The sequence below is a fragment of the Apodemus sylvaticus genome, chromosome 5 (genome assembly GCF_947179515.1).
Source record: "Apodemus sylvaticus chromosome 5, mApoSyl1.1, whole genome shotgun sequence".
In the NCBI taxonomy this organism is placed as follows: domain Eukaryota; kingdom Metazoa; phylum Chordata; class Mammalia; order Rodentia; family Muridae; genus Apodemus; species Apodemus sylvaticus.
Genome location: NC_067476.1, coordinates 51,678,039 through 51,705,603, shown reverse-complemented (window position 1 = coordinate 51,705,603; position 27,565 = coordinate 51,678,039). Strand labels below are relative to the sequence as shown.

The 27,565-nt window shown below is 36.9% G+C and overlaps 1 protein-coding gene across 1 annotated transcript in view; it reads right to left on the bottom strand.

The window, feature by feature from the left end:
• Positions 1-27,565, bottom strand: part of Hat1 (histone acetyltransferase 1) — a 46,671-nt gene that overhangs the window by 6,440 nt on the left and 12,666 nt on the right. Inside the window, exons 3-9 of the mRNA XM_052182685.1 lie at positions 23,026-23,101; positions 21,657-21,777; positions 13,338-13,517; positions 12,982-13,103; positions 12,378-12,482; positions 11,955-12,061; positions 1,035-1,186 (exon numbers count right to left, since the gene is read on the bottom strand). Coding sequence (XP_052038645.1) covers positions 1,035-1,186; positions 11,955-12,061; positions 12,378-12,482; positions 12,982-13,103; positions 13,338-13,517; positions 21,657-21,777; positions 23,026-23,101 — 863 coding nt within the window. The remainder of the gene's footprint in view (positions 1-1,034; positions 1,187-11,954; positions 12,062-12,377; positions 12,483-12,981; positions 13,104-13,337; positions 13,518-21,656; positions 21,778-23,025; positions 23,102-27,565) is intronic.

Sequence of the window (27,565 nt, the reverse complement as noted above, 5' to 3'; positions counted from 1 at the left end):
TTGTCCTCTGACCTTCACAAACGCACAGAGAAACATATGTGTTCCTCCAGCTCCAAATATTTAAAAAAAAGAAAGGAAAAATTAAATGCAGAAAATGAAGCTGGGTGGTGGTGGCATACACCTTGAATCCTAGCACTTGGGAGGCAGAAGCAGGTGGATCTCTGTGAGTTCAAGGACAGCCTGGTCTACAGAATGAGTTCCAGGAGACCTGGGCCATGCAAAGAAACCCCGTTTTGAAAAAACAAACGAACAAACAAACAAACAAACAAACAAACAAGCAAACAAGATGAAAGTTACCTATTTTCTTAGCACCATCATCTCTAAGGATAGAACCATTCCACAGCTTAGTGCTGTAGGGCTGGAGAGACAGCTCAGAAGTTAAAAGCACTGCATGCTCTTCTAGAAGACCTAGGTTCTATTCTCAGCACCTATGTGGTAGGTCACAGCTGTCTGTAGCTTCAATTCCAAGGGATCAGATGCCTTCTTTTGATCTCCCCAGGTACCAGGCACTCACCGTGTGTAGAAACACAAGCAGGTGAAATACCCATACACGTCTATGCCCCACCCCGGCTTTATTTTTAAAGCTGCATTTCTTTACAGGGTAGTAGTCGTCAGAGGACAACTTTTTCAAGCTGGCTTTTTCTTCGACTATGTGGATCCTGGGGAATCATCAGGTTTAGTACAAACTACCCACTAAGCCATTCTGTCAGCAGTGCATTTTTTACCTCATTTTTGATCTGCTTTTTATACTTAGTACAACAAGAGGTATTTTCATTTTATCAATAAGGAAGTGAACATGTACAGTGTAGTATGTATTCCCTTGTTATTCTGTCAATAAGGAAAATAAGGTACAAAGCCATAAACTAAACTGCCACAGATGAGAGAGACAAGTTCTAGACTTAGGCTTGAAGGCTCTTGACTTCAGAGCCTATACTCTTAAAGTACTATTGCTTACCACACATCTTAATGTCCTTACAATATAGTTAAGTACTTCAAAATTTTTTAAGAGTTTTCCTTCTACAAAATAAAAATACCTTATTCATTTTGAAACTGTGCCGTGCCTGTACCACCATATCTTCACCGAATCCTTGCAGTAATCTTTCCCGGGAGAAACAGGGCAAATATTGACAAAACCTCACATGCACAAAGTCTCTTAGTTTCACATAGCTTCTGGACGGATCTTCCGCTAAAAAATGAAAAAACAGTACTGTTTTTACCCAACACAATTTCTCTATCATCTGTGATCCCAATAACATGGTAAAAAGTAGCATTCCTGATAAGTAGCAGCCCAGTTAACAACATTGGAGCAAGAGGAGTAAAAATAATACTGAACAGAGTTGTGTCATTCACAGACGTAGGATCATGGAGAATTTATCCCTCTTCCGTGTCCCCACTTCCTTATGCACTGAAAAGTTAAAATAATCAATGCCAGGCTGAAGAGGTGGGGCTGCAGATATAGGTACCTGTTACATAAGCCTGGGAGCCTGAGTTCAGTTTCCAGATTCCATTTAAAGGTGGTAACAACCAGCCCCATAGTTATCCTGTGACCTCAACACATGTCTATGTATACATTCACAAATGATAAAAAAAAATGTGTGTTGTATATATTTGCCTCCTTGCATGTCTGTGTACCGTGTGCATCCGTGCCCAAAGAGGCCAGAAGAGGGCATTAGACACTCTGGAACCAGAGTTACAGACGATTGTGAACCACCTTGTGGGTGATGGAAATCAAACCCAAACCAGAGGTGTGGGTCCTCTGGAAGAACAGACAATCTCAATGCCATCTCTCCAGTCCCTCATAAGACTTTCTGATGTCAATATTACCTCAAAGCTACAACAATTCAACAGTGTAACACCAACACAAGGGCAATAAACAGCCTGATAAAATGGAGAATCCAAAATAAACTTATATATTATGGTCATTCTTCCTCAAACCAATAAAACCTTTATGACTTTAGCTTAGGCGATGATTTCTTAGACACAGAACAAAAGCACAAGTGGAAATAGGTAAGTGAAAGGTGACTGTTTTCAAACAATAGCATTATGAGACAAGATCTTCAAAACATATGGGATAGGGACCATGTGTTCAGACCATTAAAGCTTTTCATTATTAAGTAAAAGACAATCCTTCTATAAAAATGGGCACAGGACCAAAATATCTATTTTTCAATAAGATCCATAAAATGGCAATAAGTACATGGAAAGACACTCATTAGCTACAGAGGAATGCTAATCAAAACAATGAGCTACCATTTCCTATCTACCAGGATGAACAGAATGAAAAAGACAATATCAAATCTGGTAAAATGCAGAGACTGAGACTCTGATACACTGCAGTCACTTTGGAACACAATCCAGTGATTTTTTTTTTTTAAAAAGGTTTGACACAAATATGTTTTTCAAATTTTCCATCCTTAGAGATGTAAAACAGAAGTCCATATAAAGGCATGTGCACTTGTCAGGCATGGTGGCACACACCATTAATCCCAGCACTGTGGGCTGAGAAGAAGTGGTTCTCTATGCTTGAGACCACCCTTGTTTAGATAGTTCCAGGCCAGCTAGTACTACATACTGAGACTCTTGTATACAAATAGCAATAAAAAACAAAAAACAACAACAACAACAAAAAAACAAAATTTAGACACAAATGTTCCCATCATTCATAAAAGCCAAAACTTGGAAACAAACCAATAACCCTTCCCCAATTGATAAATAAATTATACACTCAAATAATAGGATATTACTTGGCAATAAAAAAAATTAAATATACTGACAGTCATAATGTCAAAATCATCTCAGAAAATTAACAGTACTTTTTTTTCCCTATAAATGAGCTACTTATATGGTAGGTCAATAAAGCTTCTAAAAGTCTAAGGCAGGGGTAAACAAAATACATATATTCATTCAATCCACAGGTACACAATGCTCTACTCATGCCCATGGTACTTGATTATTAGCATCACACCCATGTAGAGAATAGGTAAATATTATTTGACTATAATGTTTGGTTAAGTTATGGCTTTAAAAAGCAATAACTGAAATCCCATCAATGTATTAGTTTAATGATAAGAATAAAGAAACTGTGGTCTTCCACTGCTGGAGTACCTCCTACTCTTTGAAGTATTCTCACTTTTCCCTAATAATCTACATCAGAAGCACCTCTCCGTCCCACTCCTGAAAAAGTTATTTCAGTAGTTGACTCTGGAAATTATATTTACTTTATAACTGCACTGCATTTCAGATTAATCCTGAATTCTGAAGTGAACCAGGTTTTCTTTCTCTTCTCCTCTGTGTTATTACTGTTCTGTCTTTGGAACAGTAGTGTCTTCTTCCTCTTTGTTTGCTTTATTGAGTGAGGCAGGGTCTTTATTTGGCCCAGGACGTCCTCAATGTTATGATTTTTCTGTCTCAACCTCCTAAGTGCTGGGATTACAGGCACACACCAAAGCCTGGTTAGCTCTCTTAATCTCTTCACATAAATCTTTAGTGCTATGTACTTTTGGTCTAAAGAACTTTCCAAGTGCTTCTTATAAACCATGTCTGCTAGCAACAGACTTCCTTGGTCTTTATTTTATCTTTTTGAAGGCTAATTTTGCGGAACATAGAAATTGTATCCTTCATTTGTATGTTTCTGTTACTATAATATTTAGATCAATTGTGAATAAAGTATAATCAGAGCCAAAGAACAGTCAGTCATGTTATTGAAGCCCTGGAATTTGGAGCAAAGTAATCTCTTTTTAAATGCCAATGCCTAGAGTTATGTTAAAGCAATAGAATATAGACCATGGCAGCCACTTAATCTACATTACTCATTCATAATGGTGAAAGACAAAGTACTTTCCTGGTTAGACTGGGAGCAAGGAATAGGTACTATCTGCCCCTATTTATAGTCACATTTTTATTGAAAAAGTCTTAGCTATGTAATAAGACAAACTAAGTAAATAAACAATACAGCTAAAGATAAAAAACTTTTATCTTTATATGTGGTTGACCTGATTTTGTATGTAAAACATACTAATCCTGAACCACTACTACTAATGAATGAGTAAGTTATGAGGAAAAGATGCAAGCTATAGGATCAATTTACAAATCCACAACAAGTCTTGAGTGACAGTGCAAACCTATAATCCCAACACTTGGGGATGGAGGCAGGGTGATTATGAATTTAATGTCATCCTTGACTAATTACCAAATTTGGCCTGGATCATGTGAGAACCTGTCTCAAAACACAAAAACAAACAACTAAACATATTTACATACACTAACCAAACAAAATAAAATTAAGACAATACCTTAAAAGAATAAAGTATTTACAATAGAAGAAAATGCATACTGAAAACTACAAAACTGCTGAGAAATACTTGGTGAGGGGCACTGGCTATTGAAGCCAGGGTTTTGTGAATGATATATGCTTTATTATTTACTATACCCATGACCTGCCCTAAAAAAATATTAAAAACTCCAAATAAAGACAGACATTTCATGTGGACATTTGAGGACTCAATATTAATAATGTCCACTCTCTTTAAATTGGTTATTCAATGCAAGCCTTATTAAAACTTAAGAGCCTTATTTATGTTTTCCAGAATTTGATTAATATACTACAGCTTTTGTGGAAACATGAAAAACATTATATAAAGAAAATAATTTTGAGAAACAACAAAGCTGGAGGACTTTTACTTCTTACTTCTAAATTCAATGTAAAGATCAAGGTACTGATGTCACTAGAAACTCTACACCTAAAGAGACCACAATGCCAGGTGGTCAAGCACCAAAGAAACCAATGCACAGACCCAGGCTGACAAAACAGGCTAAGGGGAGGAATAAAGATGGTTGAATTGGGACTGCAGGAGACCTTCCCCTCTCCTGAAGAACTCTAGCTTCAGACAAGAGTAAGAATATGCACATCTGTAAAAGTATGAAAGGTTCATCAGTACTGGCAACTACTTGCACAACCAGGAAACCTACTCATCTGTACCAGACCGCACTGCAGCACTCCTTGCTGGCAGGAAAATCATTTCAGGGAAGCTAGGAGAAGCTAGAAGGAGAGGACAGAGATAGAAACCTGTAGACTATTTCACATATAATAAAGTTTAAGCTTCAATGTTTGTTGTAGAATGATGAACCTTTGGTATATAATGCACATCTAGATGAGTAGCAAAGTTTCTGACAGGTCTGCTGTACAGTAGAGTGTGACTGCTGGAATATGTTCCTGTTTATGTTGATTGACTATTCAACTCAGATATATGTAACAGTCAAGATGACATGGTACTAGAATTAAGGATAGACATAGAGATCTTTACAGTATTTAATAAGCTATCATATATTTATGGTCAACTAGTTATCAACAAAGGCCACCACAGCAATTCAACAGGGAAAAACACTTGTCAATGAACAGTCCTAGAACAACTCGTTATCTTGGTCAACATCATTTCTAGGCCAGCTAGGGATTCAATGAGAGTCTATCTCAAAAAGAAAAGGAAAACAGACACACACACACACACACACACACACAAAAAACCCTCCTCAGAACTAAAAACACTCTAGCCTTCAGCTGAGAGTATTGTTATACTATACAAACAAAAAACAAACCAAACAAAAAAACTCCAAACATATCTAAGACTTCAATGGAGGCTGGGTATGGGGAGATTGACCCAATGCAGGCAATATTCTAACACAGGATTATTATGATGGCTTCAATAATGATAGACATCTTTGAGATGTATACTTACATTCTTAAACTTATAGAAACTATATATCAATAAAATTGTTTTAATTAGAAGCTACATAGCAAGCATCTCAACTATATTATTGTATACAAAGAGGGTTGAGATCCATTATTGGCTATAGCCCAAGATTGATTGATTTCTTTTCTCTATTCTCTCCTCTCTCCTTCCTTCCTTTTTATTCAAAAAAAGAAGATTTTCAAGATAGAGTGTATCTGTGTAGCCCAGACTGTCCTGAAATTCACTTTGTAGACCAGACAGGCCTCAGACTCAGAGGTCAGTCTGCCTCTGCCTCCTGAGTATTAGGATTAAAGGTATACACCCACCATGTTGGTTGGCTGCCCCAGCTCTTAATTTTTGTTTTAACTTATGTGTATGTGTGTTTTAGCCTGCACGTGTATCTGTGTATCATGTTCATGCCTGGTGTCCTCAGAGGCCAGAAGAGGTATTAAGATCTTCTGAAACTGGAATTACAAATAATTGTGAGCTGCCATATGAGTGCTAGGAATTGAACCTGGAAAAGCAGCCATTGCTCTTAACCACTGAGTGATCTTTCCAGCTCTGCTAAACACTTTAAAACAGGAAAGAAAAAAAAAAACCCGAAACTGGATATGGTAATGAAAGGCCATAATCCCAGCACAAAAGGCAGGCGAGAAGATCATAAATTTGAATCCTGCCTGAGCTACACAGTAAATTCCAGGCCATCTAGTGCAGAGGTAGATCCTAATTCCAAAAAATTAAGAGGCCCTATTAAACAAGTTTGTCCAGTGTCAGTTTTCCAAGTCAATTCTAAACTGGTTTAAAAAAAAAAAAATCCTAAAACTAAAACTGCATTCCAACTATCAGTTTAAAATATATTTAGTGTGAATAAAAATTTAAATAATGTATATTCTTTAGGAAAGTTTAGGAAAAAAAAATACCTGAGCAAAATCATTAAGAAAAATTTAAAAACTCAACCTATAATATCTAAAACTTCTCTCTCTCTCTCTCTCTCTCTCTCTCTCTCTCTCTCTCACACACACACACACACACACACACACACACACACACACATGCACGCGCGCGCCAAAAATTTCCACTTAGCTTTCACAAATGAGTTCAAAACTGATGTTTTGTTTGCAGCTTAGCAATAGGGGTCACAGCCTTTAAGCTCTGTAGCTACAAATATCAGCTTGAAAATGTTCATAAAAATGATGACATCTAATAATTTGTTATTAATTATACAAAACAGCAATACAGCGGCTGGGTTTCAGCTCAATTGGTAGAGTGCTTGCTTGCACAGCACATAGTAGTGCATGCCTATAATCTCGCCATTTGTGAAGAAGAGGCAAGGGCAACAGGAATCTAAGGTCATCCTGGGCTACAAATTTGAAGCCTTGTCTCAAAAAACAGGGGTTTGGGAATTGAAGGGGTGTCTTGGTGGGAAAGAACTTGCTAAAGAAAAATCTCAGTTCAAATCACATCATTCACGTAAAATCCCGGGTGACAGCCACAGGCTCCTAGAACTCCAATGCTTTGGAAGGCAAAGGCAAAACTATCAGGGGACTTGCTGTCAGTTTGGTTTCAAAGGTTTGGTAAGAGACTGTCTCAAGAGAATAAGATAGGCAATGATGAAACAGGACATTCAACATCTTCCTCCTCTAAATACATGTGCAAAAGCACACGTACCCTCTGTCCATACACGTGTATATACCATACATACACAGACCACAGTCACACACAAAAGATATTTGAAGATAAAATCTGCTTGAATATAAATCTATTGATATTCATAGGATCAGCTTATAACAGTAAATGTTCTATTATATTTAAAAGTTTCTCAGATATATTATTAAAAATATTTTAAAGAAAGAAGATAATTCAAACCACCTAAGTATATAAAAATCCATATTAACGCTTAAAAAAATCTGTATAATGTATCTCAGAACAAAGGGCTTTAAAGGACAATATGTTAGCTGTTAATATACTATTGGTAGATTAATTAATTAATAATGCCATATATATATACACACATATTCTAGCCAGAATTAACTGTACAATGAAACAAATTGTTGATTCTGTCTATGTTCTGAAAAATATTCAAATGTCCAAATCCCACCAGGCTCAAAAGGTACATATAAGGCACTGTTTGCCAATAAATCTTAAGCTAAAAAAGAGAAAGTGGATGGAAGTTTAATACCAAACACATATCCACTAAGGATAGAACCTAAGCTACCAATGAATAAGTATAACTATAATTATTTCTGCTGTGTGTAAGGAAGCAAAGGCCGCCTCAATTTTAACAGCCAGGATTTCAAAGGGAGACCCAAAGCCTGCAGAAGAGCCATTAGGTTAATACATATAAAATAATGGAGAAAGAGACAACCAAATGACTAAAGTACAAAATCCAGTAAGGTTTTTCTTTTTTTAAATGCTTTTAAGGACTGGGTGTGAAAGCTAAGAGAAATATATTAATGAGAACAGCTAACGAAGCATTTTTAACATTTTGCTATGCCAAGAAACGTGAATGCTGAAAATAAAGGTCGATCCTCAGTTGTCAAATTCAGATGTCCTTTTAGCATGTTTAGCCTTTTCTCTTTCAAGACTTCAGTTTCTAATGAATCATAGCAATGAATAAAGGGTACTATTATTAATGACTCTTCACTGAGATTTAAGAAAGAAAATTCTTTATCTGCTAATTGGTGCTAAGTATCAAGGACTTTATTGGCTGGAATAGACAGAAAGAAGTAGTTAAGAGGCTTCAGAGAAACAACCCTGCTGGCACATTACCCACTAGAGCAGACAAAGACTACTTACGTGAACTCCAGATTAAAATCACCAAAAATGTCCTCTCATGTAGCACCAAGCCCAGGCCGTCAGTGAACAGAGGCTGGCAACTTTGGCTCAGCTCAAAGCAGCTCAAGGCTGACTGTGCCATCTTGATAAGATTACAGGTCACAAAAAGTAGTGAAAGTGTTTACTTACAACTGCTGATAGAAAGCAAGTATCTCCTTATCTCTTAAGTTTCAACCCCTTTTAACAGCAGTGAATCAGAGAAAAAGAAAATTCAACACTATAAATGTGGACCTAAAAACAGTTCGTGGTAGAATGTTTGCCAGCATGCCCAAGGCCCTGGTATGATTCTAAGCACAGCAGAGCACAGCACGCTTTCCTTCTCTTTTATTAAAGCATTTAAATGGTACCCATGAATTACTTTCCATGTAAAGCAGAATTCTCTAAACAACAGTGAAGCATGTCTTCCTTTCTTCTTCTTCTTCTTTTTTTTCAAGACAGGGTTTCTCTGTGTAGCCCTGGCTGTCCTGGAACTCACTCTGTAGACCAGGCTGGCCTAAAACTCAGAAATCCACCTGCCTCTGCCTACCAAGTGCTGGGATTAAAGGTGCATGAGACTACCTCCCAGCCTGTAAATAGTTCTTAATAGAAGACAATTCACTATTCTAGAAGCTCTATTTTTTTCTTCTTAAGCAAAATCAGCATACTATATAAAAAAGAAAATCTGTTTGTTCATCAGTGTATTTTATAAGTTTGCCATCCATTGTCAGTAATGTTTTGTGGTCATTTCTTTAAACAATTTGTTAAAATTCTAAAAAATCCATTTTGAAAACAAATCAACATTTTAGTATATATTATATATTAATTTTAGAAACAAACTATGTCTAAGCCAGTTGTGATGCTGCAGGTGTTTTTAATATCAGCACTTGAGGTTGAGGTAGGAGGTTCTCAAATTCAAGGTTCACCTAGCTTACATGATAGGCTGGAGGCCAATCTGGGTAACAAAGCAATCAGCTCAAATAATTCAAAATATATATTCAAATTCTTTCATTTATTTACTTATTTTGAGGCATCAGGGATCAAATCACCCAGGACTTATGCATCTTAGGCAAGTGTCTTATACCACTAAACTCTACCCCACCCCAGCTCCTTCAAGCCTTTGTAAAATAAATCTTTTTTTGTTTGTTTTCAAGACAGGGTTTCTCTGCGTAGCCTTGACTGTCCTGGAACTCACTCTGTAGGCCAGGCTGGCCTCAAACTCAGAAATCTGCCTGCCTCTGCCTCCCAAGTGCTGGGATTACAGGCGTGCGCCACCACTGCCTAGCAAAATAAATCTTAGTATCTAACTTGGATGTGACTATCTCGTACAGGGTGAGCAGCTTTAACTGAAATGGGTAGGATCAAAAGTGTTTTAAATTTTTGAGGCTTATTTTATTAATGTTGTTTTGGAGTAATTTTGTATACTTATCACCCAGAATCCTTAATTTAAATCTAAAATGCTTGAGAAATCTGAAATTTTAGCATCATGTTAGCACTCAAAAAAAATCCTGAATTTTGAAATTAAAAACCAAACAAATCGGGGCTGGAGAGGTGGCTCAACAATTAAGAACACTGGCCGTTCTTCCAGAGGACCCAAGTTCAATTCCCGACACCCACATGGCAGCTCACAACCGCCCTCAGCTCCATCTACTTCCCCAAACCTGATTCCCTGTTCTGCTCTCTCCCTGGATACATACATCCAGAGACATACATGCAGGCAAAACAGCCACACACAAGAGCAATAATAAAGAATTTGCACTTAAAAAAAAAAAAAAAAAAAAAAAAAAAAAAAAAAAAAGCTAGGGGGAAGAGGACACTGGAGAAATGGCTAGCTGGTTAAGAGTGGTTGCCACTCTTGTAAACAATGAGTTCAGTACCCACACTCATGTCAAGTGCTCACAACCACCTCTAACTCCAGCTCAGGTCAGGAGACAAAAACAAAAAACACACACTAAAATAGTCCTGAATTTTGCATTTAGATTTTCAGATTGAGGATGCTCTACCCTATACGCTAATCATGAGGGAAAAGCGACTTTCAAGTTTTTATTTTTTCATGATTTTTGTTTTGAAACAGTCTCCCTATGTAGTCCAGGTTGACCTGAGACTCTCAGTCCTCCTGCCTCAGGTTCTTGAGTATTAAAATTATAGGCATAGGTGCCACTACACCTGGTAGTGACTTTCAGTTTAATTTGCAATTTTATTAACAACAAATGTGAACATTACTCGGGGTAAGAAAATGACATTAATGTTCTTCAGGCACTGGTTTTGTTTTTTGTTTTATTTTGTTATTTGACAGTTTAGTCACATACTAAGAGAACACCTAGAATATCATCTAATAAGATTTTTATTTTCTTTTTGTTATTTATTTAGTTTTTCGAGTCAGGCTTTCCTCTACATAGCCCAGGCTGTCCTGGAACTCACTCTGCAGTCCAGGCTGGCCTGAAATTCAGAGATCCATTTGCTTCTACCTCCTGAGTACTAGGATTAAGGGCATGCACGAACACCACTCAGTAGGATACTTATTTTGGTTTTAAAGATAGTCTCACTCTATAGGTCAGGCTTCTCCACAACTGACTATGTAATACCATGCTGGCCTGAAAAAAAAAAATCACAGAAATCCTTCTGCTTCAGCCACCCCAGTGCTGAGATTATAGGCATGAAAAACCACACTCCACATATCCTTTTATTTCTAAAAGCTAGTTTCCTTTCTAGAATACCACAACTACTTCTACAGTTAACTCATACTGGGAGGATGTTTCCACAGATGACATCTCATCTTTCATCTTATCTACTACTGGGATGGCATGCTTATGAAAATTTAAAACACACTTTAGAGAATTTCTGGGCTGGAGGTTAAGTCAGCAGTTAAGTATGCATACTGTTCTTGCAGAGGATCTGAGTTCAGTTCCCAGTATCCAAGTCAGGCATCTCACATCCTCTGAGTAACTCCAGCTCAGGCAACCAGAGTCCCTCTTCTGGCTTCTGTGGGTGCCTAAACTCATATGCACACCCACACAGAGACACAAGCATTATTACATAATTAAAATAATAAATCTTTTAAAAAGTGTCTTCTATTAAGGAACGACTCTGCTTCCCCAAATATGGTTTAAAATTAATGCACGGGTATCTTCTAAATGATGTAATGTTTGCCAAATAAGCTAAACAAACATGTTATAGCATACTTGTAATGCATTTATATCTGATCAGAATTTCCTCAAATATATTTAGTTCATTATTTTAAGTTGTCCACTTCAGTTAGGGATGCAGCCGATCTGCATAAAAGCTTAGATCTGAAATGTACCCTAAAGAACTCTTCCAACAGTCCTCTAAGCCCCCAGAAGAATGCTGACACTTAAGACAGAAATAAAACTAAGATATTTGAGCAAGGCTCTTCTCGTAAGTTAAAATTTTACCTACCTGTAATGTCGAGAACCGAAGGAGACGCAATGTAGTACCTGTGAACAGTCTCAAGAAGCTGAGCACCATGGCCCTGACCTTGGAATGGAGTCAGTATCAGCATCTGGCTGTAGAGAAAAAAATTATTCTAAATTAAAACATCTTATCATGTCCAGTTAGAAATTGTCAAATTATTGTAGTATGAATACTGATACTTAAAAAAAAAAAATCAAACTTGAAGAAACCAAAAAAATTACTAACATAAGTGAAATTGGTTTACTCGGCCTCACAGTTTCAAAGAGAACAATAAAATAAATCAGTACATAGCCAATGAATGGTGATTTAAAAAAAAAAACACAAATCAACATTACTATAACAAGTATTGGAAACTTCAGCAGTTCCTTCTGAAATAAAAGACAAGGCACGTGTTATACTGCCAATTACCTTACACGTGGCCGGGTTTTGTCTGGGTACACATAGTAATTATAGACTGTCATGTAGCCTACGGTCGCAAAGAGCGTAGCTCCATCCTTATTATACTTCTCAAATCTGCAGATAAAACAGAAAGCCAAGCAGGTCAATTACAGTCGCGCTCCCATGCAGTGTCCATTTTCTTTTCCATTCTCTGACTGAATTTTCAGTGTCAGCAAGCTACTCTGTGAGGGCCCAATGGGTACACCTGCTATGTTCTGAATGTACAATTCACTTAATTGGTGTGCAGCAACTTGGATAAATCAGACCTCTTTACATCACTTCAGTGCACTTGCCTATTATAAAGATGAATAGGTGGCAAGTAAAAGAAAACACAGGCAAAGCTCATTTTACTGTTTAAGCCTACATTCAGGGCCTTAACGGACAACAGCATTTAATTCAGTTCTATTCTCAAGTCCCCCAAAGCATAATGAAGGCAAACTCAAGCCCCATAAACAATAGTTTTTCTTTCCTGGGAAAAATATCATTATACTGCCCCAATAATTGGGCTGCCACAATTAAAATGCTGGCTTTGTGGAGGTAATAAGGTCCACTGTTGCTTTAGAACTGTACTTACACTAGAAAGTAGTGCCATCTTTCATCATCCACGTCAATAAAGCTAGCAGTTTCAATAAACCACATCAAAAAGGTCTGAAGCCTTTCATGATATTCTCGAAAGCCTCTACATGTCATGTCAGCCTAGGGAAAAAGCCAAGAAAAGTCAGGTGAAACTCATCACAGAGGTAAGTGAAAGTCTGCAGAACACAAAACTATCCTGTGGGAAAATGGTTAGAAATCTCAGATTAAATATGTATACAAACAGACAGTCAAAACAGATCTGGTTTTAGTGTCAATAAACCTTTTTATCTCACACTACATTTACTGAATATAAAATCCCATACAGGTTCCAGGCAAGGGAAATATTTCTTTTACCTTGTATATTTGAAAAGTAAAGGTTTCTCCTCCTGTTTGACTAGGAACTGTATAGGTATGGAGGAGGGTTCCAAAAGGCTTGAAATCAGCTTCTTTTTCCAGCAAGGAAAGAAAATCATTTGTGTTTGTGCAAAACCCAGGTGGAATGATTTGTCTGATTTTGCCTTCAACGTCATCTGCCTGAGGAATAGAGAACAAAGGATAAAAATTAACAAATTTAGTTTTTAGCTGAAAATATATTTTTTTAAAGTGGACAAAACTGGTTTGGATGTAGTGATTAATCCCAGCACTCAGGAAACAGAGGCAGGTGAATCTCTGTGAGTTTGAGGTCAGCCTGGTCTATATAACAAGTTCTAGGCCAGCCAGAGAGAGACCCCATGTTGCAGAAACAAAACAAGAATTTTTAGTGAACAAAACCAACAGGCATCACACAAAACTTCACACTTAAACTATATAAGTAAACAATGCAGTGAAATGGGAAAGGATGTTTATATAAACTACTCTCACACAAATTTGAAATGAGCATTAACAGGGAAACAAATTACAGGGGGCAGGTAGTCTAACATCAAGTGCAAGAGTAATAGCTGTTCCAATGAGATTTCTAACATCATATAGAAAATGATTATTACCTACCGCCCTTCATGACAATCTTAATAAGTCAAAACAAAAGGCTACTTGTTATTTTACACGTGTCAAAGAAACCTTATTATTCAAGACGTGAGAAGATAAGCAGCAGTAAGTACATGGTAAGGCTAGAGTCTGAGCAAATGAATAGCAAAGCGACAGATAACACCCTCACATGCTAAACTAAGATGGGAATTTTTTTATCTTCACTTAGGAAATAGAAAAATCATATGAATGGTTATATTATCCATTCATCTCCACAATGTGACAACTTTCAGAGACTTGGATTTGTGATGGAATAAAAGAGAAAAGACTGGACAACAAAATTAAACTCACAGATTAAAATCACCCTTGTTAAACAACCTCAATGAATGAAAACTATCAGCTGAGCAGACTTCATAATCCTTTTCAAAATCCCAAAGACCACTTGATTGAATACATTTACTACTTCTCTTTAACCATGAATATTTGATGAGGTCTTACAATAAAGTATTACTCCTTCTCACCAGGCAATAAAACTTAATGAATTGGTCTCAACTTAACAAAACCGTATCCTTCAATACAGCCCCTAAAAGCCTGACATTACATTCAACAAAATGAGCTTGCATTCTATTCAAACTTTTTCCTGAACAATGAGGCCAGGTTTTTACTTAATGGAGTTTGCCGTGAGTTCAGCTGTAATGTTTGTATTGTATCTATTTCCACAAGGACTGACACAAGAACACTTTGTGTTAACTTACTAAGCAGCTCTTTCATACCGTTTACATGCATGATGGGTATTAGTTCTAAACCAAGACCCTTGCTACTTAGCATTCAAAACAGGGAAATTAAGATGCTTAGGACAAAATACACTACAAAAGGCTAATACAACATGCTACTAATTCCTGTCCTTTCAACCATCTTTTAACTAAGTAGGAGCAATGCACCTGCAGATGAATAGTACTTTATTATCATTCAGTTACATTTTAGGATAGAGATAAGGATGAAGCCTATCACAAATGCGTTTTATTTCCAATGCTTTGATACCAACATTTATATATGATTCATTTGTGGTCATAAAAATAACCAATTACTTAATGCTTTTCAACATCCAGCCTGACAGTTTTTTTCTAACGTGTAAACCAGTACTTGTAAGTCATCCTTAATTGCAAATAACCTAATTTAATAAATACTATTTGATAAATATTTTTGTCTGAAACTCATGTGGAGACACCCAATTTTCAACAGCTGCATAAGGAAATAGATAACTGCAATAAATGTATACATAGTAATTTAAAAAAAAAAAAAGTAGTGATGGGTAAAATTCCACAGCATAGTTGTAATTCTGGTATTTTAAACCAGACCAAAACCTAAAATTCACTCCAGGGCAATCTCAACATCCTTCTTTTAACCTTTAACTTTCCTTATATCTCCTAAGCAAGGCATGATGAGTCACTTTATCCATCTTGCATCTAGAAATTGATTTCAAAGGTCTCTAGAACTGCTAGGTTTCAAACCATAATTCTTAAACAAACCGAAAGACTGTAACTTTCAGTCTTCAAAGATATTTACTGTAATAAACACTTTCAAATAAAATCTTTGCTCTGAGCAAATCTATATATTATTTTAAGAACTTTTAGGAGGGAAAAGGGCTGAATTTAAAAGCAGAAAATTGTATATAATTTAATTCATATTAAACTAAAAACAATTTTTAAAGCTCTTTAATGGACTGGAGAGATGGCTCAGTGGCACTGGTTGCTCTTCCAGAGGACCTGCGTTCAATTCCTAGCAACCACATGGTAGTTCACAACCATTTGTAACTCCAGTTCAGAGGATCTGAGAGAAGGCAGTCTTCTGACCTCCATGGGCATACATGCTATACATATACATACAAACACATAGGCAAAACACTCATATATATAAAAATATGAACTTAAGCTATGCTGTGATGGCACATGCCCAGCACTTGGGAGGCAAGAGCAAAGCAAATCTCTGTGAGTTCAAGGCTAGTTTGTCTGGTCTACAAAATTATAGTTCCAGGACAGCCAAAACTACACAGAGAAATTCTGTCTTAAACAAACAAACAAACAAACAAACAAAAAAAGCATTTTAAATCTATAACTTGAAATTCTGTTCAAGAAAAAAATTATTTCATTTTTCTATTAGATAGACTGTACCCCCAAGCAAAACAAAAAACCAAAATATTTTACAACTTCAGTCTTAGGAATCTTCTAAAATATATACTGGATTAAATCTTTTTAAATACTTATATAATTTTATGCATATGAATGTTTCAACTATACATATGTCTTATGCCCACAGACATAAGATTATTTGGTTTAAAAAATGTTTTCTCCTGCCTGTTTCATGTAGCCTCAAATTTACTATGTAGCTGAGGCTGGCACTGAACTCCCATCCCAATCTTCCTGTTTCTACCAAGTACTAGAACTACAAATGGCACCCATTTGAGATCATTTTTATCATTTTTTTAAAATTTTATGTAACAAAGCATAAAACATTGGAATTCTAAATGGCCATGGTGAGAAAGTATGTACTAAGATATTTCTTTTTTTGTTGTTGTTGTTTTTGTTGTTTTTTTGTTTTTGTTTTTTTTTGAGACAGCTTTTCTCTGTGTAGTTTTGGCTGTCCTGGAACTCACTCTGTAGACCAGGCTGGCCTCGAACTCAGAAATCCTCCTGCCCCTGCCTCCCAAGTGCTGGGATTACAGGCGTGCGCAACCACGCCGGGCCCTAAAGATCTTTCAAGGGGCTGGATAGATGACGTAGTGGTCAAGAATGCTGGCTGCTCTCATATAAGCGATTTTGGCCTGTGCGAATGTCTGTGTGCCTACCATGTTACCTGATGCCCAAGGAGGCCAGAAGAAGGAATCAGATGCCTTGGAAATGGAGTTACTGATGGTTGTGAGTTGCTATATTGGCCCTGGAAATGGAACTTGAGTCCTCTACAAGAGCGGCCAGCCCTCTTGACCAATGATCCATCTATATGGCCCCTTGAAATATTTTGAAGGGCATACTTTCTCATTATGGCCATTTACAGTGCCAATGTTTTGTGCTTTGTCTGTTACATAAGAAAATGTTCCTATGCAGCTATTTTTGTTCTCCTTCATCACTGCACAAAGCAATACACCTGAGAAAAACTAATATGTGTTACAAATATTTAGTCTGCTTTTAATCTATACATATTTACAATAACCTTTCTAGTACCTTATCTTAAACAGCACCATTTGTCTGAGTTTGTCACTGGTAAGTTATTTCTGAGACTGCAATTAAAGGCATGTTAAGTAAGTGGAACATGCAATTTTTACTTGGCTTAGATGTCACAAGATTTAGCATTATTATAATTCTAAGAATACCTAGGATAAGCTACAAAAAGTAAAAAAGGATTTTTATATTTTCTTGATTACTCACTGTCATATTGTGATATTCAGCTTTAAATGTGAAATCTTAAGACTTATTAGTATTAACAAGTGACCCTTTTCACTGGTCTTATGCTCATGTATGTTTACTGACACCGCATTAGTGTTTTACTACTCAATTAAGCAAGATGGAAGTTGCAATTTTACAGCTTTGATGATAACGTGTTTTAAGAGTATGGGTGCACTGGACTAGATAGGTAGATCAGGTGGTGAAGTGATTGCCTTGCGAGGACATGGACACAAGTTCAATCCCTAACACTCATATAAAAGCCAGGCTTAGTGGCATGTATGCAAAAGCACAATGTGGTAAAGGCAGACATGCAGATCCTAGGGCTGGCTGGCTAGCCAGCCAACCTAGCCTACGTGGTAAATTCCAAGCTAGTTAAGACCCTGCCTCAAAATTAAAACAACAAAGGTTGCCAAAGCCTGAGGAACACCACCCAAGGTTATCCTGTGACCTCACATCTACACCTACACGTACACACATGCATGTACATATTTATACACACAAATGTATACAATAGTTATTTTATAAGTACAAAAGACTTTCCTACAGCTAGGTCTAGCAGTACAGGCCTAAACCCTAGTTACTCAGATGGTAGGAAGAATCCCACCAGCAAGACCAGCCCAGCCTATATAATGAGTTCAAGGTGAACCTAAGCCACTTAATAAGACCCTGTAACAAAAATTAAAATAAACACGTGGGGATATAGCTCAGTTGGAAGAGGGTTTGTCCAGAGCATGTATGGCCCCAGACTCAATAATCAGTGCTGGATTAGAGGTTATTTTCCTATGAAGAAGTTAAAGATTCCAGAAAAAAAAATTATGGTTTCATCTGTCAAATTTAATCTTCATTAGGAAATGAGAATAAACTAATTGAAAATTCATAGATCACACAACTTGCCCATGCATCTCAATCAAATCTCTCCCAGAAATACAACTAGGAAAATGAACAAACTTAGTTTACATATTTCTTCATTAAAAAGCAATGAAATTACCAAGAGAAGGCAGAAGTATTAAAAAAACAAATATTAATGCAATGGGAACAGTGAGATAGATCAGCAGGTAATGATGCCAAATACCAAGCAGGACAGTTGGAGTCCAAATCCCAGGACCCATACGTGCATGGATGGAAAGATCCAACTCTCAACAAGTTTTTCTCTGGTTTCTACACATGGACGTTGGCAACCCTTCACATACATACATACATACATACACACAGACATACACACACACATAGAAAATTTAACGTTACTAGCAAAACTGCAATAACCAAATTAACTTCTGCAATCTGTTACTCATGCCTTAAAAGCATAAAACATGTTCTTTGGTTTCTTTTCTGTTCTTCTTCTTCTTCTTCTTTTTTTTTTTTTTTTTAACTCTGGCTAACCTGGAAGTATATAGGCCAAGAAGGCCTTGAGAGACAGTTATACCTGGTAGTATCACTATTTTTTAGGTAATGTATTTTTTTTTCCATAGTTTCTCTCCTTCAACCATCAAATCTACTTCAACCTAGAGAGTCACTCCAGCCCCTGGCCAGCTGCAGCAAGCACAAAAGCTAGCCCTGTCTGGGCAAAGCGGGAGAGCAGATCCTGATGGTGCTGGCACAGGAGAGCTGGCAGGCTGAACTACTCAGCCAACACCCAAGACCCAGATCCAGGGCTTTGAGTCAGCCCACCCCAACATCTACCCCATCTATGAACTGCTGGAGCAGCACATCAAGGGGCCAGTCCTATCCTGCAGATCCAAAGCTACAGGATAATCTCCTGGCACAGGGCAACAATAGGCTATCTGAACAGTTCTGGTGAGGATCCAGTATTGGTACTGTAGCAGAAACCAGAGGCCTCAAACCAAACCAATAATTCACTGCAATGAATATTTGCAAGTAAAACTGGTTGGGCAAAAGGGAATACTGTGTGATGCATTGTGACATACTATGGTTTCTATACCAAGTTTTGTGTGTGTGTGTGTGTGTGTGTGTGTGTGTGTGTTATTATTTTTATTTTGTTTTCTCTTGGGGGTAGAAAACAAAAAAGTCCTGATCTTCCTACCAACTCCCACTTTCAGAATGCTGGGATTATAAGCTTGCAGACATGCCAGCCTAGAATTAGCTTTTTAAAATATGAATTAACTCACTACCTGCTTAAAATCTACAAAGGCTACTAACTCTTCTTGCCTCTTATCAATACCTTACCCGGCACAGAAATCCCAAGGCTCTGTAAAATCTAGACTTCCCATTCTCTTCAATTATCCCAGCAAAATATTTCTAATGCCCTCTAAATTTATGACTTGTTTATGGTAAATCCTGTGAGAGCAAAGAATGTTTTATTTACTATATTCTTAGCATCAAGAGCATAGGAGGCTTAAGAAAAGGCTCCACTGTTAAAAGCAGAGGACCTGAGTTTAGTTCCCAGCACCTACATTGGGTAGCTCACAGCTACCTGTAACTCCAGCTCCAGGGAATCCAAGGCCCGCTTCTGGACTCTTTGAATACCCACATTCACATGCCACACCTACATACAGACACACTACGTAATACACATAATTCATGGGCCTGTGTGTGTGTGTGTGTGTGTGTGTGTGTGTGTGTATGTGAGTGTAGGAAGTGCAGGGAACAGCACACAGGAAGTCCTGGGGAATGAGCATTTATCAATTTATCACTGTAAACTAGAACAGAAGAGGCCAGCTTACCATGTCCACATCAACCACCATTCTTAACAAACAAAAACAAAAAAGCCAAAAATAATGTAAAATAAAAAACAAAGAGACAAGGGAGAAATCTTTCCTTAACACTAAGCAAATGAACTTTGACCATGAAGCAAGTAGTAACCTCACAAAAACATTATACAAGGTTGATTTCTTATACTTAACATAGTTCTTTTAAATGGAAAACTCCAATTTTAAGAAATGGAACAGTTAAAGTTAGTGCAAATAGCTATTTTCACTACACATAATACTTGAAAGATTTATCAATAACTAAGTCAATAGTTCCTTTGGAAGAAATCAATTTAGCACTATCAGCTGCAACATTAAATCATTCACACAGATTCACAGGCACACAGACACCTCAAATGACAGTGAATTTTGTACTATACAAAGGAAAACAATAGCTGTATTTGATGTCAGAATACTTAGTATTAAATATTTGGATTCTGGGAAAATTTAACCGTATCTAAATAGAAAAAATCTACTGAAAACCTCTACTTTAATAATTTAGTCAATGCTGGTTTTAGATGGAATTTAGTTGCAAATATTCACTTATACAACTACAGCATTATTCACAATTAGCTTTCTTATCAGAAAAATTTTTAAAAAATTTCAAGAGATATAAACTATGAGATAAAACAAATATTAAGTACAATTACATATCATTTCTCTATCAAGCTCAGTGATTTTAAATATCACAAAGAAGTCCAAAAAAACAAAGAACAAGTTGTAATCAAGATATTTCTAACACTAAATATGAGACTTTCTCTTGTTAAAATTATTTTACTATTTTCTGTGTATGGGTGTTCTGTCAGCATTTATGTATGTATACCATGTGTGTGCCTGGTGCTCACAGAGATTACAAATGGGTGTCAGATCTCCTATAGAGTTATAGACCATTGTAAGCTGGCTTGAGGATGCTAAGAATGCAATTCTGGTCTTCTGGAAGAGCAGCCAGTGCTCTACCTGCTAATTCACATGTCCAACCTGAGACTATTTCTTGATAAATATTTAAAGTGAAAGATTATATGCATGTCCTGAATGAAGTACTATACTGTACTCCATAACTATTATATGCCAATAAAAACATTTCTAAAACTAAAACTATTGCAGGCTTCCTTCATAGTGTATATACATTGTACATAATTTCAATAAGCATACCATTATACTATGCTTATAGTTGTTTTATAGGTTGTTTTTAAGAGAAGTCCTCATGATGATAATTAATTGACAATTAAGAGTATAAAACATGGGAGAAAGAGAAAAACATTATACAATCAACAGGACAAAAATCAGAAGTTAAAATATAAAAGCCTACAGAAAGTTGGTAACTTCTATGTCTACAATAGAAGCAAGTTGGTACATAAAGTTCTGATCGTCAAAGTGAATGTTTTCATAGAGAAGGTTTACTCGGGAGATAAACAGACTCAGGATCATGATCACAGGATTAGAGAAAAGACAGGCAAACACTTCCTATACCCAAAAGACTCATCCTGAAGTTACATTTCCGTCTCCTTTTTAGAACCTTAACTATGCTTCAAGAAAAGTTAAAATATATTTCTTTCTATTCTTACCTCCACACAATCAAAGTTCTCATCAACTTTAGATGCATATTCAACACGGAACAGTGTTGACAAGCTACCAGCGATATAGTACAGCAAGATCTTCAGACCCTTGTAACCAAAAGCAGTTTCACTGAGATCAAAAGCAAAAACAAAAAAGGCAAATAAATTTTTGTCAAGTCATTGAAAAGTATACACATATAAACAAATTTAAAATTATACAATTGCCTGTGAAGTTAAACTATATTCCAGGACATATTTAAGGTTATTTCCAGAGTCTGGAAAGATGGCTTAATAGGTAAGGACATTTGCTGCACAAGCTTAATGAGCTGAGTTTAAATTGCAGCACCTGGCCAGAGAGATGGCTCAGCAATTAAGAGCATCTTCCAGAGGACCCAGGTTCAATTTCCAGCACCCACATGGTGGCTCACAACCATCTGTAATGTGATCTGATGCCCTCTTCTGGCATGCAGGTGTACATTAGAAGCACTCACATATATTAAATAAATAATCTTAAGAAAATCTATTTTAGCTGGGCAGCGGTGGTGCATGGCTTTAATCCCAGCACTTGGGAGACAGAGGCAGGCGGATTTCTGAGTTCAAGGCCAGCCTGGACTACAGAGTGAGTTCCAGGACAGCCAGGGCTACACACAGAAACCCTGTCTTGAAAAACCAAAAAAGTAAAAATGAAAAAAATAAAGAAAAATGAAAATATATTTTAAATTGCAGCACCCACATAAAAAGCCAAGTATCCATGCATGTGCCCCAATGCCAGTGCTGTGGGGAGTGGAGAAAGGAGCCTAGCTGGAGCTTCCTGCCACTAGCCTAGCTCCAGGTTTAGCTGGAGACCCTTCTCAAAGGAATGAGATGAAGTGTATCAGAGCAGGACATCAACATCCTCCTCTGTTTTCTTTCTATGCACTATTACGTACACAGGAATGTGTGCACACACAGTTTCTTGAATTGCTTTTTAAATCATTGAGTGGAACTTTCTACATTTCAGGGGTTATACTGCAAGTAATATGACAAGAGGTAGGTAAAACTAACAAACAGTTATAATGACTATTAAGTCTAGATTGTGTGAATCTCAATTTTAGCCACTTATATGTCCTTAGGCAGTTGTTCAAGTCTACCCATGCACAAAATAGAGATACAATGGTTAATACTGCAGTCAAAATGAAAATATACGTGTCTGTAGTGTAAACAGTAGGTATTATATACAAAATGGTGCTCAATGTATAAACTATTATTCTAATATACATTTTAAGATAAACATGAAAAATAAGAGTTAAAAAAATAAAAACTGACTTTAAATCTGAAGAGCAAAAAATAGTTTCTTTTCTTCTTTTTTTTTGCCATATTTAGCAAATATGTTACTTACTCATCCCCAAAGAGCTGATGGGTATATTCAGGAAAGAAAGTTCTAATGTCATTCTCAAGGTCTTCAGGAAAACGAACTGTTCAAAAGAATAAAATATATAGATAGACATTAGAGGTGACAGACATTTCTATTTCAAGAATTTCACTATAGTAGGATACTGCCAATATTTCCCTTACTTAAAATGTTTCTTCTCCTTACACTATAGCTTTGGCATCAAAAGCCTACTTATTCTAAATTTGAGAAACTTGCATGACAAAGGCATGTGATTTAGTTTTACTTTTCTATATTTCATATACAATGAAAGAGGAAACCCTAAAAAAGGATACTTTGAGATAAGAAAAACTACAGCATCTAGAAAACAAAACTAATACTCTACAAAACATTTTAAGAAGGATAACCTGAGTTTGATGATGTCCCTAACATGGTATTAGAAATCAATCAATCAATCAATCTCTCTCTCTCTCTCTCTCTCTCTCTGTGTGTGTGTGTGTGTGTGTGTGTGTGTGTGTGTGTGTGTGTTGGCTGGTAGTCAGACACACACAGTTGGTATGCAGCTGTGGTTCTCTCCTGCTCGTTATCTGACTTGTGATGACTGAACTCAGATCAGGCTTGTTTAAGTCACCTCATCAGGCCGCCTTGTTTTTTAACTTTGAGATGACATTTAATTTTTTACTGTTGTTTTTCCTCTCTTAACAATACTGCTTGGGGGCTGGAAAGATGGCTCTGCAGTTTAGGAATTGCTGTTCCTGAGAACCTGGGTTCAGTTCAAGAACAAAGCAGCTTAGTCTGTTACCTCCAGCTCATGGGATCCTATGCCTTCTTCAGCAACCAGGCACATGTGACAAACCATTCATACACATAAAACAAAAATAAAATTTTTTTTAAAATTAAAAATTAACCCCAGTGCCCAGGTGCAGAGGCAGGTGGATCTCTGTGAGTTCAAGGCCAGCTTGGTCTACATAAATCAAGTTCCAAGATAGGCAGAAAATCTGCTTCAAAAAATAAAATAAAAAGTAATGCTACATGGGCCTGGGGATCTAGCTTAGTGCCCAAGCATGACCAAGAGACCCTGAGCTTAATCCCTACACTGCAAAACAAGTAAGCAAATATAATGTTGGAATGATACTCATATATATCGTACCCTACTTTTATGATAAATATATAAGAGGGGTACTATTTGGTAGCAAACTACCACCACCATCTTTATTTTCCATTTTGGTTTTTTGAGACAGAGTTTCTCTGTGTAGACCAGTCTTGGAACTGTCTCTGAAGACCATGCTGGCCTCAAACTCAAAAGAAGCACCCACCCACCCACGCCCACCCCGGGCTTCTGCCTCCTGAGTGCTGGGATTAAAGGTGTTGCCAGCACGGCCAGGCAACACTGTTTCTTCCAAACACTGCTTAGATGTCTTGGAATACCAGCATCTACATTAAACTCCCATTTCCTACAATCTCAAGAATGCCCTCAACTTCTATCTCAACCAATCTAAGATGGAAATGAGTATGTTCATGTTGCTTTATTTGTATAGATACTGTATAGATTTGTATAGTACAGACACTGATGTACTGGATACTTTCCTAATATATGCTATAAAAAATTATCAAAAATACTAAAGCTTACAAAATTACTTGGTGGAAAAAGAAAAGCCAACTCCCACAAGGTGTCCTCTAACTTTTTCATAAGTGCCATTCAGAAGTGTTCTACTGCTTCCAAACAGAATTGAAATAAGAATGTATAATTTTTTTTTTTTGCAGGGGTTGGGGGTTGGGGGTGGGGATGTGGGTGAGAGTTCAAGACAGGATTTCCTAGGACCATCCTAGAACTTGATCTGTGGACTCAACTTCTATCTCAACCAATCTAAGATGGAAATGAGTATGTTCACGTTGCTTTATTTGTATAGATACTGTATAGATTTGTATAGTACAGACACTGATGTACTGGATACTTTCCTAATATATGCTATAAAAAATTATCAAAAATACTAAAGCTTACAAAACTACTTGGTGGAAAAAGAAAAGCCAACTCCCACAAGGTGTCCTCTAACTTTTTCATAAGTGCCATGTTCTACTGCTTCCAAACAGAATTGAAATAAGAATGTATAATTTTTTTTTTTGGCAGGGGTTGGGGGTGGGGATGTGGGTGGGAGTTCAAGACAGGATTTCCTAGGACCATCCTAGAACTTGATCTGTGGACTAGGTTGGCCTTGAACTCAAGAGATCTACCTGCCTCTGCCTCCTGAGTGTTAGGATTAAAGGCATGAGCCACCACGGCCCAGCAAGCTGTAGTTTTTGAAAAAGGCCTTAACACAACTGAAGAATGAAAAGACAAAATATAGATGGGAAATTTCCACATTTGTCATAGTGAATGAAGTCATTCACTGCATGCAAACTATCACCCAGAAGATTACCACGTTACAGAAGAGGTAACTTTCACTCTGGTGGCAGTCATCTTTTCAAAGGATAACACTCACCATCATGCTCTATGGGAAGACTAATATTCTGTGCTCCCTGAGTGAGTCAATGCAGTATGAAGTCATCCATGATTCAACCTTTTCCTAAACCTAACCAATTTTTAAAATTTTACAACTTACAGAAAATACAGATAGAGAAAATTCAAGAAAACACAAGTAAAGACAAATTCAGAACATAGATTTGTCTAATAATGCTATATACACTGACATTCTTTCCAATAAACTAATAATCTAGAAAAACTGTATATAAGAAAGATTGATAGTTCTAAGTTAAAGGAGATTAAGAAAGAAATTACAACCCAATGGAGAACATTGGATTAGCTCAGAGCTAGCATGGGGTGCTCACTACCAAGAGTGAGATCTTAATCACACAAAGTGATTAAGTGATCAGCATCACACAAAGAAAAAAAATGCAAATAAATAAAGCAACCTTGACTAAATCCCACTTTAAAAATTGTTTTTGATGTTTTGGTTATGAGCCCAGTCTTTAACAGCTAAGCCATCTCTCCACCACCCACCCCAAACCACTTTAATTAGTAAAGGAACTTGAGGATAGCCAGAGGAACCAAGAAATTACTATTAACTCCGATAATGGCATTATGTTCATGTGTACATATGAAGACAAGTTCATGAGAAAAGACATCTATGTACAGAAAACTACTTTCAAATAATTTACCAAAAATATACATTAAAGCAAATACAGCAAATGTTTATTATTAAAGTTGTATCATATTTTATATTTGTAATTTTTAGATGTTTGCCATTTCTCACTCTAAAAACTAAAAGGAAAAAAAAAAAAAAAGAAGCCTAGGCAAATACTGCCCACTATTAAATCTGAAAAGGGCTGTATGAAGCCTAAGGTTGAATGTCACAATAATACACACATATGTGCAAACTCTCCTGGGTAACAGAAGCATTCATATTTTTAAGTCTTTAAATGCACTTGTAGCAGCATGGCAAGCAAGCTAACCCAAATGAACTGTCTAGGATGCTATAGACTCAACTATAAGATATACTTAAACTGGGAACAGTGGCAGGAAGATTGGGAGTTCAAGGCTAAACTTGGGTACATACTGAGTTCCAGGACAATCTACCTACCATGTGTCCTTATCTCAAAAGACTAAAAGGAATTAACAAAATGTGAATATAGGGGATTGGAGAGATGGCTCAGCAGTTAAAAACACTGGCTGCTCTTCGAGAGGTCCTGAATTCAATTTCCAGCAACCACATGGTGGCTCACAATCATCTATAATGGGATCTGAGGCCCTCTTCTGGCATGCAGGTAGGGCACTCATATATATATATATATATATATAGTAAAAACTAAATAAATCTTTAAAGATTATTTTTAAAATCTTTAAAGAATGTGACTTTAATCCACTTTTCAAGTTCAATAACTATGGTGGTTTGAATGAGATGGCCACATGGATCATATATTTGAATGCTTGGTTCCCTAGTTGGTGGAACTGTTTTAAGAAGACTTAGGAGACCTTGTTAGAGGAGGTATATCACTGGGGGTAAGCTTCAAGGTTGAAGAAGCTTATACCAGGCAATTTCCCTCTCTCTACCTCTACCTTTTATGTAAGACATAAAGCTCTCAGCTACTGCTCCAGCACCATCCCTGCCTGCCTGATACCACCATGATCATGGACTAATACTCTGAAACTAAGCAAGCCTCCAATTACATGCATTCTTTTAGAAGCTGCCTTATTTGATAGTTTCCAGCTGAAAGACTACATTTATTAGCTTCCCTTGTGGACTACAGAAGTCATTCTGCCACTATAATGGCATTACTCTGTAGGCACTTTGGCCAACCACACACTAAGTGACAAAGTGCCCCCCCTACAGTGAATAAATATAGTCCTGCCTAAGATCAAACCAAACCTCTTTGTGTCTCTTCACAGCTGTCCTTTCATAATCTAACCTATGTTGCCAAAGACCCATAATAGTAAATCTGAGCCTACTAGTATCTCAAGCCCACAGACAAACCTCCCTGGCTCTCATACACTCCCAGGCTAAGAGCAGGCCAGGACCATCCTTTTCTCCCTAGCAGCCTTTTATCTTCACTC